Consider the following 17,952-nt stretch of genomic DNA (forward strand, 5'->3'; position numbering starts at 1 on the left):
TGATGCTGGGAAAAGAGCTCTATACAGGGTGTCCAGTCCGTATGCTGGGGCATGCAACTTGTTTATTTATTAACTTGTTCCATAGAATACCTTAGCAACTGTGAGCGAGACATGAGCGTCCACTTCGAATTGTCAGTATTGTGAAGATGTTTTTAATTCTTTTTTTTCCTGTACTCTTGAGGAAAATTGCTTTGAAGGTAGCTCTTCTCTCTCTGATGAGCAAAGAAAGTCTTACCCTGACATGGCTTCATATATCTTAAGGCCTGAACAGCCAAGAATCTCTTCTTGAGTATTCACCATAATACACATGTGCTAAGCGGATTGACATTCGAATCCTTGGAATTATTACATCCATTTTGCAGATCAGAAAACTGAGGCTTGGTAAAATCATAAGTCACAGTGTTAATCTTTGGTGGATCCTGGATTTGAACCTAGCCACTCTGACTTCATTGCCCACTGTGTTAATCATTACATTGTTTTGCCTAGACAGGGAATAGCTTGTCTGGAGGCATTTACTTCCTTCCACAGCCTGTTTTTGTAGCACATGTTTGGGTGTTGAAAAGATCCTATGTTTTGGATTTGCCAAAAACACAAAGGAGAAAACCTGAGGACCAACTATATGTATTTTCAAGTGTTTTAGAAGCCAAATAGATTTTGATGTTGAATAATATCACCTGGCTGTTCTGTTCTTAGTTCCAGCTAGTCAGTGCTATCGTACCTTGATGACAAATTGAGCATCTTCTTGACCGTAATTCTAGCTTGGGAAAGAACTTTCCAGAAGTATAAAACAGCTTTTCTTCTCACACTCAGATAGGGCTGAGCTAACTACACAGACTCTGGAACAGAAAATGGAAACTCAGAGTGGGAATTGTAACATCTAACCCAGGTTTGTTGCAGTTTGGTATTAGAAGGATTTCACTTTCTGATCTGAGAAATTCACATCCCTCTTCAGCCCATGACTGAGCCGTCTGCATATTCCGTGGTAAATCAGTCAACACCAATTTAGCTTCATAGGCAGATAGAAGAAGGTCTCTCTTTTACTCTCATCTTTAGATGTTCAGAAATTTTGCCCTCTGTTGGTGTCTCCTCATTAAGAATGCTGTTCATGAAATCAAGTGCATTGTGTTGACACTGCAATTTTTCTCTTCCCTGGATGTTCGGGGGAGACAGCGTAGTAAATAGGAAGGGACACAAACCACAAATGTGTGTGGGTTTTGAGTTGGCATAACTGAGCCTCTGGTACACAAACAGATGCGTGTCAGGTCAAGTGTGGGCAGGCGCTAACACCCTTCTTGATGGAGGAATGGCAGACCACGTGTGCCCAGCGGAGCTCGCATCCCTCCTGGATTCCACAGTAGCAGCCGTGACACTCAGAGCTGCTGTGAGCCGGGCACACGCTCTGCGCCCATCTGCTCTAGCAGCGGGCGCTTCCGTGCGTGCTCTCTGATGACTGGATTTGGTTTAGATGTTTGCCCTCCCCCCCTCCGCCCCAGGAAAGTCACAAAGGAGATGGTGTAATAGCAGTGATACCTCCCATGCGCGTGACTGTGGACAGATAGCAAGGGGGAAACATTGTCAATCACGACAGTCAATGATGGTGAATTAACATGAAGCAAACATGACATGACTTAATCCTCACAGCAGCCATGGGTGGTGGCCAAGGTGGCGGGGACTGCATCACCTTCTTCCAAGGGAGAAGACAGTGTCCGGAAGCGGGGACTTGCCCAGGATCACAGGCTAGTATGTTTGGGAAGTACAGTTGACCTCTGAACAAGGCATCTTTGAACTTCAGGGGTTGACTTATACTCGGATTTTTTTTCAGCAGTCAGCACTACAGTACTATACGACCTGTGTTTGGTGGAATCCATGGCCTCACAGATGTGGAGGAAATGTGAATATGAGGGCCAACTACGTTATATGCAGATTTTCGACTGTGCAAAGGTCGACACCCTAACCCCCATGTTGTTCAAGAGTCAGCTGTATTCACACCTAGGGCTTTGTTTTGTTTTGTTGACCTAAGACCCTTCACAGCTGGCTCGTGTATTCCTTCCTTCATGTGTTCATTCAAAGACATTTCTCAAGCATCTAGTTTGTGTTGGGCACTGGAGATGCTGCGAGGAGACGGAATTCCTGTCTCAAGGAGCGTGCAGGTTAATGGAGGAGATGAGCAGGTAAACAAAGGTTATCCCAGATAGAGGTCAAAAACTGGCGGCCTCCAGGTCTGTTTTATGTAGCTGACTTCTTGTTTTTTTGGTTTTTTTTAAACATTCCCTCCCTCCCTCCCTCCCTCCCTCCCTTCCTTCCTTCCTTCCTTCCTTCCTTCCTTCCTTCCTTCCTTCCTTCCTTCCTTTTTTGGCTGTACCATGCAGCACACAGGATCTTAGTTCCCCTACCAGGGATCGAACCCGTGCCCCCTGTAGTGGAAGCGTGGAATCTTAACCGCTGGACCGCCAGGGAAGTCCTGACATCTTGTTTTTTAAAATCTGAATTATTTTGAAAATAGGAAGATTTTGCTTAAAACCCCAGCTGTCTGGGTTCTCGTGATCAACAGGGAGATCGACATCACTGTTCTCACGTCCCCTCATGGCACTAGTAGGCTGCACAGAGCCAACTGTGGTCCCCTGCTCGCCAGTCTGCCCGTCTCTGCCCTTCACTTAAATGTGCATTCTTCTATGCAAAATAAAGTCCACTTTTGTGGGCAGGCTCAGATTCTTTCTGAGGGGATTTGGGGCACATACACAGGCATTGGGTCAGACCAAGCTGCTTTTCTGTATCTCTTGTGAGGGAGGGCATGAGAATCAAAAGATGGGTTTACATGCAATTCAAGTCTAGAAAAAGCCAAGCTTCCCAGTCGTACTTTTTGGTGGCTTTGTGTGATCACCTTTATCTTTTCTGTAAACAGACCACTCACGGGGCCGCCTGTATTCTGGGCATGATTCTTTCTTTTATAAACTGGTAAACTGCCCATGTCACTCATCTCTCTGGGGAACCTGTACCTGTAGGTATAGTTCAAGAAGGTTTTTTTTTTTTTAATCATTAGGAATAACTGTTACAATCCAGCTCGGCAAAGCCTGACAACGTGTGGAGCCAGTGGGGAGAAGAATGCACATTTCATGATGCCGAAACGTGCTTGCCTCGGAGGGTTGAGTTTCTGATGACATGGTGGTGTCTTGCTCTGAGATGCTAAAAGCATGGGGGTAGGGAGCCTCTAGAGACCGCAGCTGTTCCTGAAGATGGACAGCTATTTTTTTCTTTCTCTGGGCAGCTCTGTGCAGGGAGATCTGGGTCACGTGGGCGATCCTAGGCAACTTTTGCTCAATAACTGTTTCCCAAATGGCTACTCAGGGGCCTTTCAGAATTCAGAGAACCGTCCGTTGTTATAGTAACCGGCCCCCTGCTGTCTAGTTGGCCCTGAGATGCCAGTTGAAGCTCTTAGAACCAGGGAACGTGTAGTCACTTAGACAAAAGCAGGGAGAGATTCACCACTAAAGGTTGCCATTTAAACACTATGATACTTAAAAGACAGGATGCACTCTGTTGAGAAGTGAATGGATACATTTTTCAGCCAAGCTGGCTTTTCAGGAAAAGGGAAACTCCTTATAATGTTCAGTCTCTGCTACATAACCAACCCCTTTCTTTGGATTTCTCTGAATTAAGTGTCCTCTCTCCCAGGGCTGATCGGGTCTGTCCTGTCGGGTTGCTCAGGTAGCCCCCTCGATTATTCAGGATGTTAGTTTTATGGCATTTGCTTCTCAGCGGAGTGTTGTCAGTTTACAGGGTGGTAGTTTGAAGCGCCTGTGATTGTGTGTGAGGAGAAACTGCGGAGATAGCCGGCTCCGCTCCAAAATTCCCGAGTGAGTCTGGCAGAATTCAGAGTAGGGCTAAGGGTTGAGAGGAAGTCTAAATATTTTAGGAAGCTGCAAATTTCAAGTTCTTATGAAAATTTGCAAAAACACTCCACACACTCGTGATTTCCTCGGATTAATGTTGGTAGCCGCGCTGAGTATGTGCGTGGTTTTGAGGACAGTTGTTGTAGTTGCAGAATGTACTCAATAGAGGGAGACAAGAAGTTCTGAATTACAGCACCCTCCCCTTCCCTTCCTCACCCCGACACTTTTTAATCATTTTCCCAAGTTTTGATTCCTCCCTAATTTGGTTTCTGCGCCAAGCACTTTTACCCAACTTGGAGTCTAATAATTAACAAAAATAAATGAAAGCTTGTATTAAGGGAGAAGAAAAACCTAATAGTTGAGAATTAGAGGATGTCTCTTCCTAGAAGTAGAAAACCACCAAGTAAATCAGAAGTTAACAAATGTTCTTTGAAATCACATAACTTGAATTCAGAGTTCTGCATGGGATTCATTAGAACTTCTAAAAAAGAGAACCTTCCTATATCGGAGTTAATCTTTACTGTTCTATCAATGGAGTTTGGAAAGAATAGGAATCCTTTCAGTGTGAAATGCTATAGCCCAGGTGGTTTGGGGATTAAATATAATTAAATGAACATTTTCCAGTATGACAGAAGTGCATCTTTCAAATGCTAGAGCCAAGTCTCCAATTCTCAGGTCATTTAAGTTTTAAGGGGAAACGAAATATCAGACTTTATATTTGGTAATAACTTGCCAACTGCTACCTCCACCTTATCTGAGGAGCCCTCGTACTGTTCCACCATCTGTATTGTGAATCAGGAAAGTGTTTGTCCAGAGATGAGAGGAACGCATGGGGAAAAGGCAAAACCCCGGATTGGTCTAACAGCACTGAATTCAGAGAAATTTGTAGCAGAAGGGAGGTTCAAACAGTACCAAATAGATTCCTCCCAAGTTCGATTTCTTCCAATGGTATTTTAAACCATCCTGTTTGCAGGGGAGCTTGTCAAAAGTGGAAGGACCAGAGGTCATTATTGGGTTGGTGATATCTTTTTTAAAATTTTTTTAACATCTTTATTGGAGTATAATTGCTTTACAATGGTGTGTTAGTTTCTGCTTGATAACAAAGTGAATCAGCTATACATATACATATATCCCCGTATCTCCTCCCTCTTGTGTCTCCCTCCCACCCTCCATATCCCAACCCTCTAGGTGGTCACAGAGCACCGAGCTGATCTTCCTCTGCTATGTGGCTGCTTCCCACTAGCTATCTGTTTTACATTTAGTAGTGTATATATGTCCATGCCACTCTCTCACTTCACCCCAGCTTACCCTTCCCCCTCCCCATGTCCTACAGTCCATTCTCTACATCTGCGTCTTTATTCCTGTCCTGCCCCTAGGTTCTTCAGACCTTTTTTTTTTTCTTAGATTCCATATATATGTGTTACCATACGGTATTTGTTTTCCTATTTCTGACTTCACTCTGTATGACAGACTCTAGGTGCAACCACCTCACTACAAATAACTCAATTTCGTTTCTTTTTATGGCTGAGTAATAGTCCATTGTATATATGTGCCACATCTTCTTTATCCATTCATCTGTTGATGGACACTTAGGTTGCTTCCATGTCCTGACTATTGTAAATAGAGCTTCAGTGAACATTATGGTACACGACTCTTTTTGAATTATGTTTTCTCAGGGTATATGCCCAGTAGAGGGATTGCTGGGTCATATGGTAGTTCTATTTGTAGTTTTTTAAGGAACCTCCATACTGTTCTCCATAGTGGCTGTATCAATTTACATTCCCACCAACAGCTCAACAAGTTCCCTTTTCTCCACCCTCTCCAGCATTTATTGTTTCTAGATTTTTTGATGATGGCTATTCTGACTGGTGTGAGGAGATACCTCATTGTAGTTTTGATGTGCATTTCTCTGATGATTAGTGATGTTGAGCATCCTTTCATGTGTTTCTTGGAAATCTGTATATCTTCTTTGGAGAAATGTCTATGTAGGTCTTCCACCCATTTTTGGATTGGGTTGTTTGTTTTTTTGATATGGAGCTGCATGAGCTGCTTGTAAATTTTAGAGATTAATCCATTGTCAGTTGCTTAATTTGCAAATATTTTCTCCCATTCTGAGGGTTGTCTTTTCGTCTTGTTTATGGTTTCCTTTGCTCTGCAAAAGCTTTTCAGTTTCATTAGGTCCCATTCATTTATTTTTGTTTTTATTTCCATTACTCTAGGAGGTGGGTCAAAAAGGATCTTGCTGTGATTTATGTCATAGAGTGTTCTGCCTATGTTTTCCTCTAAGAGTTTTATAGTGTCTGGCCTTCCATTTAGGTCTTTAATCCATTTTGAGTTTATTTTTGTGGATGGTGTTAGGGAGTGTTCTAATTTCATTCTTTTACATGTAGCTGTCCAGTTTTCCCAGCACCACTTATTGCAGAGACTGTCTTTCCTCCATTGTATACTCTTGTCTCCTTTATCAAAAATAAGGTGACCATATGTGCATGGGTTTATCTCTGGGCTTTCTATCCTGTTCCATTGATCGATATTTCTCTTTTTGTGCCAGTACCATACTGTCTTGATTACTGTAGCTTTGTAATATAGTCTGAAGTCCGGGAGCCTGATTCCTCCAGCTCCGCTTTTCTTTCTCGAGATTGATTTGGCTCTTCGGGGTCTTTTGTGTTTCCATACAAATGGTGCAATTTTTTGTTCTAGTTCTGTGAAAAATGCCATTGGTAGTTTGATAGGGACTGCATTGAATCTGTAGATTGCTTTGGGTAGTAGACTCATTTTCACATTATTGATTCTTCCAATCCAAGAACATGGTATATCTCTCCATCTGTTTGTATCATCTTTAATGTCTTTCATCAGTGTCTTACAGTTTTCTGCATACAGGTCTTTTGTCTCCTTAGGTAGGTTTATTCCTAGGTATTTTTTTCTTTTCGTTGCAATGGTAAATGGGAGTGTTTCCTTAATTTCTCTTTCAGATTTTTCATCATTAGTGTATAGGAATGCAAGAGGTTTCTGTGCATTAATTTTCTATCCTGCTACTATACCAAATTCATTGATTAACACTAGTAGTTTTCTGGTAGCATCTTTAGGATTCTCTCTGTATAGTGTCATGTCATCTGCAAACAGTGACAGCTTTACTTCTTCTTTTCTGATTTGGAAACCTTTTATTTCTTTTTCTTCTCTGATTGCTGTGGCTAAAACTTCCAAAACTATGTTGAATAATAGTGGTGAGAGTGGACAACCTTGTCTTCTCCCTGATCTTAGAGGAAATGCTTTCAGTTTTCCACCATTGAGAATGATGTTCGCTGTGGGTTTGTCATATATGGCCTTCATTGTGTTGAGATAAGTTCCCTCTATGCCTCCTTTCTGGAGGGGTCTTATCATAAATGGGTGTTGAATTTTGTCAGAAGCTTTTTCTGCATCTATTGAGATGATCATATGGTTTTTCTCCTTCAATTTGTTAATATGGTGTATCAAATTGATTGATTTGCATATATTGAAGGATCCTTGCATTTCTGGGATAAACCCCACTTGATCATGGTGTATGCTCCTTTTAATGTGCTGTTGGATTCTGTTTGCTAGTATTTTGTTGAAGATTTTTTCATCTATGTTCATCAGTGATATTGGCCTGTGGTTTTCTTTCTTTGTGACATCTTTGTCTGGTTTTGGTATCAGGGTGACGGTGGCCTCGTAGAATGAGTTTGGGAGTGTTCCTCCCTCTGCTATACTTTGGAAGAGTTTGAGAAGGATAGGTGTTAGCTCTTTTCTAAATGTTTGATAAACTTCACCTGTGAAGCCATCTGGTCCTGGGCTTTTGTTTGTTCAAAGATTTTTAATCACAGTCTCAATTTCAGTGCTTGTGATTGGTCTGTTTATACTTTCTCTTTCTTCCTGGTTCAGTCTCGGAAGGTTGTGCTTTTCTAAGAATTTGTCCATTTCTTCCAGCTTGTCCATTTTGTTGGCATAGAGTTGCTTGTAGTAATCTCTCATGATCCTTTGTATTTCTGCAGTGTCAGTTGTTACTTCTCCTTTTTCATTTCTAATTCTATTGATTTGAGTCTTCTCCCTTTTTTTCTTGATGAGTCTGGCTAATGGTTTATCAATTTTGTTTATCTTCTCAAAGAAGCAGCTTGTAGTTTTATTGATCTTTGCTATCGTTTCCTTCATTTCTTTTTCATTTATTTCTGATTTGATCTTTATGATTTCTTTCCTTTTGCTAACTTTGGGGTTTTTTTGTTCTTCTTTCTAGAATTGCTTTAGGTGTAAGTTTAGCTTGTTTACTTGAGAGGTTTCTTGTTTCTTGAGGTAGGATTATATTGCTATAAACTTCCCTCTTAGAACTGCTTTTCCTGCATCCCATAGGTTTTGGGTCATCGTGTTTTCATTGTCATTTGTTTCTAGGTATTTTTTGATTTCCTGTTTGATTTCTTCAGTGATCTCTTGGTTATTTAGTAGTGTATTGTTTAGCCTCCATGTGTTTGTATTTTGTACAGATTTTTTCCTGTAATTGATATCTAGTCTCATAGCATGTGGTCAGAAAAGATACTTGATATGATTTCAATTTTCTTAAATCTCTCAAGGCTTGATTTCTGACCCAAGATATGATCTATCCTGGAGATTGTTCCATGAGCACTTGAGAAGAAAGTGTATTCTGTTGTTTTTGGATGGAATGTCCTATAAATATCAATTAAGTCCATCTTGTTTAATGTATCATTTAAAGCTTGTGTTTCCTTATTTATTTTCATTTTGGATGATCTGTCCATTGGTGAAAGTGGGGTGCTAAAGTCCCCTACTATGATTGTGTTACTGTTGATTTCCCCTTTTATGGCCTTTAGCATTTGCCTTATGTATTGAGGTGCTCCAGTGTTGGGTGCATAAATATTTACAATTGCTATATCTTCTTCTTGGATTGATCTCTTGATCATTATGTAGTGTCCTCTTTGTCTCTTGTAATAGTCTTTATTTTAAAGTCTTATTTTGTCTGATATGAGAATTGGTACTCCAACTTTCCTTTGATTTCCATTTGCGTGGAATATCTTTTTCCATCCCCTCACTTTCAGTCTGTATGTGTCCCTAGGTCTGAAGTGGGTCTCTTATAGACAGCATATATACGGGTCTTGTTTTGTATCCCTTCAGCCAGTCTGTGTCTTTTGGTTGGAACATTTAATCCATTTACATTTAAGGTAGTTATCGATATGTATGTTCCTATTACCATTTTCTTAATTGTTTGGGGTTTGTTATTGTAGGTCTTTTCCTTCTCTTGTGTTTCCTGCCTAGAGAGGTTCCTTTAGCATTTGTTATAAAGCTGGTTAGGTGGTGCTGAATTCTCTTAGCTTTTGCTTGTCGGTAAAGGTTTTAATTTCTCCGTCAAATCTGAATGAGATCCTTGCTGGGTAGAGTAATCTTGGTTGTAGGTTTTTCCCTTTCATCACTTTAAATATGTCCTGCCACTCCCTTCTGGCTTGCTGAGTTTCTGCTGAAAGATCAGCTGTTAACCTTATGGGGATTCCCTTGTGTGTTATTTGTTGTTTTTCCCTTGCTGCTTTTAATATTTTTGTTTGTATTTAATTTTTGATAGTTTGATTAATATGTGTCTTGGCATGTTTCTCCTTGGATTTATACTGTATGGGACTCTCTGTGCCTCCTGGACTTTGGTGGCTCTTTCCTTTCCCCTGTTAGGGAAGTTTTCAACTATAATCTCTTCAAATATTTTCTCAGTCCCTTTCTGTTTCTCTTCTTCTTCTGGGACCCCTATATTTTGAATGTTGATGAGTTTTATGTTGTACCAGAGGTCTCTGAGACTGTCCTCAATTCTTTTCATTCTTTTTTCTTTATTCTGCTCTGCAGTAGTTATTTGCACTATTTTATCTTGCAGGTCACTTATCCATTCTTCTGCCTCAGTTATTCTTCTATTGGTCCCTTCCAGAGAATTTTTAATTTCATTTATTGTGTTGTTCATCATTGTTTGTTTGCTCTCTAGTTCTTCTACGTCCTTGTTAAACGTTTGTTGTATTTTCTGCATTCTATTTCCAAGATTTTGGATCACCTTTACTATCATTACTCTGAATTCTTTTTCAGGTAGACTGCCTAGTTCCTCTTCATTTGTTTGGTCTGGTGAGTTTTTACCTTGCTCCTTCATCTGCTGTGTGTTTCTCTGTCTTCTCGTTTTGCTTATCTTACTGTGTTTCTTTGGTGTCTCCTTTTCACAGGCTGCAGGTTCGTAGTTCCCGTTGTTTTTAGTGTCTGCCCCCAGTGGCTACGGTTGGTTCAGTGGGTTGTGTAGGCCTCCTGGTGGAGGGGACTGGTGCCTGTGTTCTGGTGGATGAGGCTGGATCTTGTCTTTGTGGTGGGCAGGACCACGTCCTGTGGTGTGTTTTGGGGTATTTGTGACCTTATTATGATTTTAGGCAGCCTCTCTGCTAATGGGTGGGGTTGTATTCCTGTCTTGCTAGTTGTTTTGCGTAGGGTATCCAGCACTGTAGCTTGCTGGTCGTTGAGTGGAGCTGGGTCTCAGCGTTGAAATGGAGATCTCTGGAAGAGCTTTTGCCGTTTGATATTATGTGGATCCAGGATGTCTCAGGTGGACCAGTGTCCTGAACTCAGCTCTCCACCTCAGAGGCACAGGCCTGACACCCAGCCGGAGCACCAAGACTCTGTCAGCCACATGGCTTAGAAGAAAAGGGAGAAAAAAAGAAACAAAGAAAGAAAGAGAAAAATAAAGTTATTAAAATGAAACATAAAAAATTATTAAAAATAAAGAAAAAATTAAAAAGTAATAAAAAAGAAAGAAGAGAGCAACCAAACAAAAAACAAATTCACCAGTGATAACAAGTGCTAAAAAACTACACTTAAAAAAAAAAAATTAAAAAAAGGACAGACAGAACCCTAGGACAAATGGTAAAAGCAAAACTATACAGAGAAAATCACACTCCACCTCCTTAATTTGGGATGATTCGTTGTCTATTCAGGTGTTCCACAGATGCAGGGTACAGCAAGTTGATTGTGGAGCTTTAATCCGCTGCTCCTGAGGCTGCTGGGAGAGATTTCCCTTTCTCTTCTCTGTTCGCACAGCTCCCGGGTCTCAGCTTTGGATTTGGCCCCGCCTCTGCGTGTAGGTCGCCCGAGGGTGGCTGTTCTTCGCTCAGACAGGACAGGGTTAAAGGAGCGCCTGATTCGGGGACTCTGGCTCACTCAGGCCGCGGGGAGGGAGGGGTACGGATGTGGGACGAGCCTGTGGCGGCAGAGGCCGGCGTGACATTGCACCAGCCTGAGGCGCGCCGTGCGTTCTTCCGGGGAAGTTGTCCCTGAGTCACGGGACCCTGGCAGTGGCGGGCTGCACAGGCTCCCGGGAGGGGAGGTGTGGATAGTGACGTGTGCTTGCACACAGGCTTCTTGGTGGCGGCAGCAGCAGCCTTAGCATCTCATGCCCGTCTCTGCGGTCCGTGCTGATAGCCGCGGCTCGCGCCCGTCTCTGGAGCTCGTTTAGGCGGTGCTCTGAATCCCCTTTCCTCGCGCACCCCGAAACAACGGTCTCTTGCCTCTTCGGCAGCTCCAGACTTTTTCCCGGACTCCCTCCCGGCTAGTTGTGGTGCACTAGCCCCCTTCAGGCTGTGTTCACGCAGCCAAGGTTGGTGATATCTTTACCTTCCATTAACACCAGGGGTGATAGAGGTTTCTAATACCTAAAGACAGCTTTTTAAGAGCACAGTTCCCATTTCCCATTTCTTATCTCAGCATAAAAGACCTTAACAAGCCCAGATATCATTGTGTGTAACCTTTCCCTATGGAATATGCCCTCAGTGAGGCCTAATGGTGGGGTTTGTCTGTGATAGGTGGGAGGGGGGAATCGGTGGAACTCTTGGTGGCCATTTGAAAGTATTGTCTGCTACACCTGTTCTCTCTTGTTTTTTGTCCATTTAGAGGGTGTAACAAAATAAAGTCCAAGGGCTTTCCCAGACGTTTCCATGAAGTGCCTTCTTCTGGGGAGAGAGGAGAGAAGGGGAGCAGGTGAGGGGCAGTCAAGCTTAAGGTGGGGGAGGGGGGTCTCTTTGGCCGGGACTGGTTTGCCGGATTTTTGTTCTGTTGCCATGGGGATTAAAGCCCGCTAGACAGCACGGTGCTGAAACGCACCGGTTCTACCCCAGCTCCCAAAAGTATGACTTGCAAATGCCAGTGCAGCTTGCAGGTAGCTGGTAGCAACTCAATTTATGTCCTACGCGTGCTTGCTTTGCTTGATTTTGCCACTTGGGGGGATGTTTTCTGTTTCTAGGATGGGGGTGCGTTCTGTGTTTATGTGTCTGTATGTCTGTTGCATCCATTTTCTTTCTGAAATTTCAGATGTTTGCATGTTTGAGAGTTTGAAAACAAAACAGTTTATGCATGCGTTTAGCCTTATAAGTGAAAAATACCTTGTAGAAACCTAAATTTGTAGAAGAGTTAAAGAAGACGACTAGGAAGGGAAGAACAAGTAAATGGGGTTACATCGTGTGTTTTTCCATAAGAAGGCTAAAATTTAAAAAAATAAATAAAAGTTCTAGATAGCTTGAATACTTGAAAAAATTGTTGTCCTGGCAAGATTTATAATAAACCTTTAGAATTCGGGATTATGTAATTTTAATCACCACACATGAGCCCTTGATAATACTTTTGTAAGGCTTATCTAGGCAAACTGCTTAATATGGTAATTAATACTTTAATATTAAATGGCCAATTAGGATAATTCACTAGTTAATATTTTGTTGTGAGTAGTCCTTTATTACTTTCAATGAACCAATTTATTGAATTTACATTAGAATTTTTACATGGAATTATTTGTCTCCCTTGGTTGTGGGTAAATCAGATTATTAGATGAAATTGTAGATACCCACCCACTATAATCAGGGATACCTATGAGACATATACCTATCCTAAGATGGTATAGTATAAGAATTATGGGAGATTAATGAGAAATTCTATGATCCATCTTCTTTTAAGGTCAACGGTGCAATTTTGGCCTTTTAGAGAAAGGCAGTAACTGCTGACTCTGGTAATGTAATTATTCTTTCTATGATCTCTTTTTACTTATTGAAGTCTTCAATTTTGAATCACATTTTCAACACTCCAAGGGTAAAAACTGAAAGAGAAACCCCTCTGTACAAGCTTTCGATTCAAAGATCTAATCTTAAGAGGGAGACCTTGAACATCAATTAAATGCCTACCTTTTATGCCCAGTTCATTATAAATATAATGTGGTTTTGACTGTAACACTTTTAAAAGCCAGCATTACCTCGTGGATGGCACAAAGATAAATGCTCTTCCAATTTCTAAGTCCTTTCCAGAAATGATGCCGTAGCCAAGTGGACTGTTAGACTGTTACTAAGTCTAATTTTTGTACTTGGCCCCAAATGTGGGAGTGTGCTCGTTAGAGATATATTTTAGATCCTGAGAGGCTATGTTTTGTTATAAAGCACTTCAGTCCCTCTGGTATCTTCTGTGCTTCTGAGTGCCAGAAGCTTGGGGGAAGCACAGTTTTATGTAGGTCTAGAAGTTAAGAACTATCTTGGGAAACTACAAGTATTTATAGAATTCACCTACTTGTGAATCATGTCTTTGACTTTACTTTTTTTAATAGAATTAGGAACTAAGACAGACCTTGGCTCAGGGAGTTGTGAGCTCTCACTGCAGCTCTACCTCCTCCTGGCTCTGTGACCTTGAGTTACTTCCCGAAGCCCTCTGAGCCTCAACTGACTCATCTAGAAAATGGGTCTAGTAATCGTTCCTTGTCGCAGGGCTGTGAAGAGTAAATGAGGTAATAGGTGTAAAATGCTTAGTGCGTGAAATTTATTACCCCATTAGAAGATGAGGGAACCGGGGCTCTGAGCAGTTACTTGTCGGGGCCACCCTGCTCAGGTGGCCGAGTGGGGACTGCCACCCCTGTGGTCTGAGTCCTTAGTGATGCCGCCTCTCCTCACTGCCCCACGTGCTGTGCTGACTTCTCCATGGTGAAGATATGGGCCTGGTAAAGACGTATTCTCAAGTCTCCGCTCTTCTCTGCTGGCTACCCTGCCATACTCTCTCCCTCCAGAGCCTGCCATTCCTCACTCCTCCTGAGGGTTCTGTGTCCTGAAGACCTCCAGCCAGCCCACTTTCCCCTCCCCTCCCCCTACTCTATCCCCAGGAGCTTTTGTGGAGCCCCCTGACCCAGTTGCATCCTTTGCTGCTCTATAGGAAGCCTTCCAGGGGACAGGGGGGCCCTGTTCCTCTTGGCCCCTTTGTCTAACCTCACTGGCCTTAACCACTCCTCTCCCACGTCAGGAGGGAGGGAGGGTCAGTGCAGTCCAAGGGTGGACAGAATCACCAAGCAGGACCAAGCCTGTAAGAAGGGATCGCTGATTATCTCCCCAGAAGGGGGAAGAAAAAGCAATAAAAATCAGACCCAAGTATTTACTTTTCCAAAAAAGTTGTAAATTTTTCAATGTTTTAGGATTTTGAATAGGTAATACTTGACATGGGTCAAAAGTCAAAAAGTGTAAAATTATATAGACTCCGAGATCTCCATGCCATCACCCACCCACCAAACCCTGCTTCCTACCCCATCATGAACAGGTAACCACTACTACTAGGTAATTGTCTATTCTTAAAGGTTGCTCTGTGTGTGTGTGTGTGTGTGTGTGTGTGTGTGTGTGTGTGTGTGTTTGAACCTATATCCCCTTATCTCCTTTTACAGAGGAGAATACTGCATACACTGTCATAAACCTTCTTTTTTCACGTGATTTTTCTCTATGCGTATATAGTTTTCTCATTCTTTTTTTACAGAAGCACGATATTTTTTTGTATAGTTGTGTCGTGATTTGTTTAACTAGTCTCCTGTGGCTGTCATTTTGGTTGTTCTCAGGTCTTCTGTTATGACAAACAATAGTGTGGTGAATAACTTTATATGTTATTTTGCAAGTGGATGAGTCTATTTGTAGGATAAATTCAAGAAATTGGCTGTTTTACGAGCTACGTGCATTTGTAATTTTGATAGATGGTGACACATTGCTCTCCCTGGGGAGACACCAAGGCGGGCTTCTACTAGCAATGCATGAGTCTGCCTATTTCCCTACAGCTTTTCCAGCACAGGGTGTTGTCAAACTTCGGCATTTTTGCTAACCTTATAGGTGAAAAAAAATGGTGTCTTAGTGTAGTTTTAATAAAGTGTTCTCTGTTATTGTAAGTGAGGCTAAACATCTTTCATATGTCTGTGCCATTTGTATTTCTTTTTCTGTAAATTGTTTTATCTTTTGCTCATTCTTCCTTTGCATTGTCAGTCGTTTTCTATTTAAGAGAGAGCTCTCTTGTCAGCAATATGGGTTGCAGATTTTTTTTTCCTAATTTGTGGTTTGTCTTTTAACTGTGTTTATGCTGCTGCTTTCATGTTGATATAATTGGATTTATCCATAAATTTCTTCTTTGGTTTCTGAGTTTTGAGTCGTCATTAGAAAATCTTTCCCCATTCTGAGGTTACTTTTTTTAAGGTACTTTTATGGCTTCAAATTTTAATGTGAAATTCTTAAATCATTTGGAATTTAACCTGGTTGATGGTATGATGTCTGAATCAACTTTTTTTTTCCCAGATGGTCCCAGGTATTTAAAAAGTACTGCAATCTGGGGCTGTTTAGTGAAGAAGCACGTAATACCTCACTAGATCCTTAAAATAAGACTCTTACAGCAAAAGCCTGACTGACTTCAGTTCAGTTAGTATGTTAATGAAATAAGTAGTTGCCAAAGGTTTTTACCAGACCATTTTATGCTACAGATACTGAATCATATGTGCAATAAATAAAATGTGAATTTCCAAAATAAGTTGGACCCATCCTGTCCCCGTTAACCCTCCCAGTCAGTGGGGAATTGTGTCAGGGCTCTAAAAGAGCGGCAAGATAAGGTGCAGAGTTCTTGAAGCCTCAGTCCAGAAATGGAGAACATTCCAGGCCAGGGTCCTAACTAAACGGGAGATGACTTCAAAGCCTTCTTTCAGGGTAACAGCTGGGAGTGTTGGCAAGGACTGCCCAGAGCTCACTTCCTTAAAACCAGCTGGAACATACAAACTGCCCTGTTCAGGTTCTCAGTCTTGTCAAAATGTGGTTTATGAAGTGACCTTTTCCTCTCTTATCTCCTGGAAAGCGTTACCAGTACTTCAGGGTGTCTGCAAGGGTTTCTTGGCAGACTTAATATCTAGCTAGGAGGTATGTTGCCTTGAGACCACTGATGTAGATATAATTTGTTAATTTTCTCCCACCTTCCTAAGATGTTAATTGCAGGCAGTCTGTATCCTCCAATAAAATTCTCACTGCAGAAACCAGATTTTTGTCACTTCCAGCTGTAACGAGACTTGCACAGCACATCTCTCCTGCCCACGTGAGATCCAAAATATTTCAAAACACTTTCTACTCATTTAATATCTCTTCGCTCTGTCACCCCCCCCCCCCCCCCTCAGCTTCAACATAATTCTGTTCGCTTTTCTCTTCCCCTTCCTCCCATCATCTCCTCCTCACACCTGACAAGCCCCACTGATCCAGGTTATGGCAACCATCTGTCCCAGGATTTCCAGGCTAGCCCCGATGTGGATTATGCCATTAGGTTATCCCCACAAGGACATTGGTATTTGTCAGATCCCGTGTCTCTTTGACGGTTTGCAGAATATGCAAATGAGAAACACAGCCCTCAATTCTTTTTTTCTAGAAGATCCCCTCCTGAAAAGATACTCCAAGTGTAAACTGAGTTTGACAAACAGAGTCATTTAACGTGCAGTAAAGGAAACTGAACCGCAAGTGAGTGGTTGCATGTGAAACACCTCAGCTCAGAACTTACACTGGGCTCTTTTCTAAGCAGGACCCCCGCATTATTTCTAGCAGACCCTCCTCTTTGAGGAAAAGCCCATCAACGCCCACAGACTTTTCCTTCTATTGTTGTCTTTGTCACTTCCATTTCTTGAAACATTTTGCCCTGATACATCAATCCATGTCTTTTTAACACAGCCCTCAGTCATCTTCCTGGAAGGCATGCGAACGTGTTACCACTTTATATTTATAAATGGCTCTTATTCATACACGGTTTACTACAACAGCTCCATTTACAAAAGTAAATACTAACATGATTTCTGTACTCAACAGCGTGAGAATGAACGGGATTATTAGCGGGCGTGCCGCCGTAAATTTAGATGAGGGCAGTATACAAATCAGTTACGATTACTTAATTAATATTCAACAGCAGCTCAGCCAATGACCCGTTCTAGCCTGCAATTAGCATTTTGAGCTGCACGCCACTGACAAACTCCTCGTCACTCCGATGTGATTATAAAAGCATTGAGCTCAGTTTGAAGACAGTGACTTGGTTCCTAATCCCTATATATCAGTATTTGGTTATTTTGTAATCCCGGGTTTTTCACAGGAGTCTAGAAATCGTGTTGTGATCCCGCTCTCGCCCCAGCCCCATCAGTCATGCTGATGCTAAGGGCAGTGTTACTATAAGCCGAGGACCCTGGATGACAACAGGGTGACATCTCAAGCTTGCCAAAGGGATGCCCATTTTGACCCAGATTTCTAGAGACCTCCGAAACCCCCTCTCCTGTAAGCGGGTCTGGATTTCTGCCTTCGGAGGAGCCGTACGGAGCAGAACTCCACACATTTCCAGTATTCAATCTTCCTGGACTGGAGGTCGGCACTTAGCTTTTGAAAAGTATCAGTCACCTAAATTATTCCCAGCTTCCTGTTCGAGGGGCAGAAAGAGGTCTAAGTAAGAAAATTGTTAGGACACATCAGAGGTTATCTAAGCAGGTACCTGGGAAAACAGCAGCAGAAAGGAACGCCTTTCTGCGGAAGTTTGCTCTCACTGGGTGTTCTGCCTTAAGATGTGTCAGATTCCTGGAAAGAAATGAGAGGCAAGGAAGGGAGAGTCTAGAGGGTTCCTGCTTATCTTTGTAGTTTGCTGCATTTTGTTTGACTAGGAAGCCTCTGTCTGTAACTTGAGTCTATTAAGTTATAAAGGACAGCCAGAGTAGCTGGGTGTGTGTGTGTGTGTGTGTGTGTGTGTGTGTGTGTGTGTGTGTGTG

General features: G+C 42.1%; 1 protein-coding gene across 3 annotated transcripts in view; it reads left to right on the forward strand.

Annotated features, from left to right (window-relative positions):
- PTPRG (protein tyrosine phosphatase receptor type G) overlaps positions 1–17,952 on the forward strand; it is a 739,476-nt gene that overhangs the window by 648,157 nt on the left and 73,367 nt on the right. For 2 of the 3 annotated variants that reach the window (XM_027121285.1, XM_027121284.1), the window contains exon 14: positions 11,805–11,891. The exons of the other annotated variant lie outside the window; for it this stretch is intronic. In XM_027121285.1, coding sequence (XP_026977086.1) covers positions 11,805–11,891 — 87 coding nt within the window. The remainder of the gene's footprint in view (positions 1–11,804; positions 11,892–17,952) is intronic. 3 annotated transcript variants of the gene reach the window in all.

This window comes from Aethalodelphis obliquidens, unplaced genomic scaffold (assembly GCF_003676395.1).
Source record: "Aethalodelphis obliquidens isolate GAN/ISIS:26980383/991018 unplaced genomic scaffold, ASM367639v1 scaffold22, whole genome shotgun sequence".
Lineage (NCBI taxonomy): Eukaryota > Metazoa > Chordata > Mammalia > Artiodactyla > Delphinidae > Aethalodelphis > Aethalodelphis obliquidens.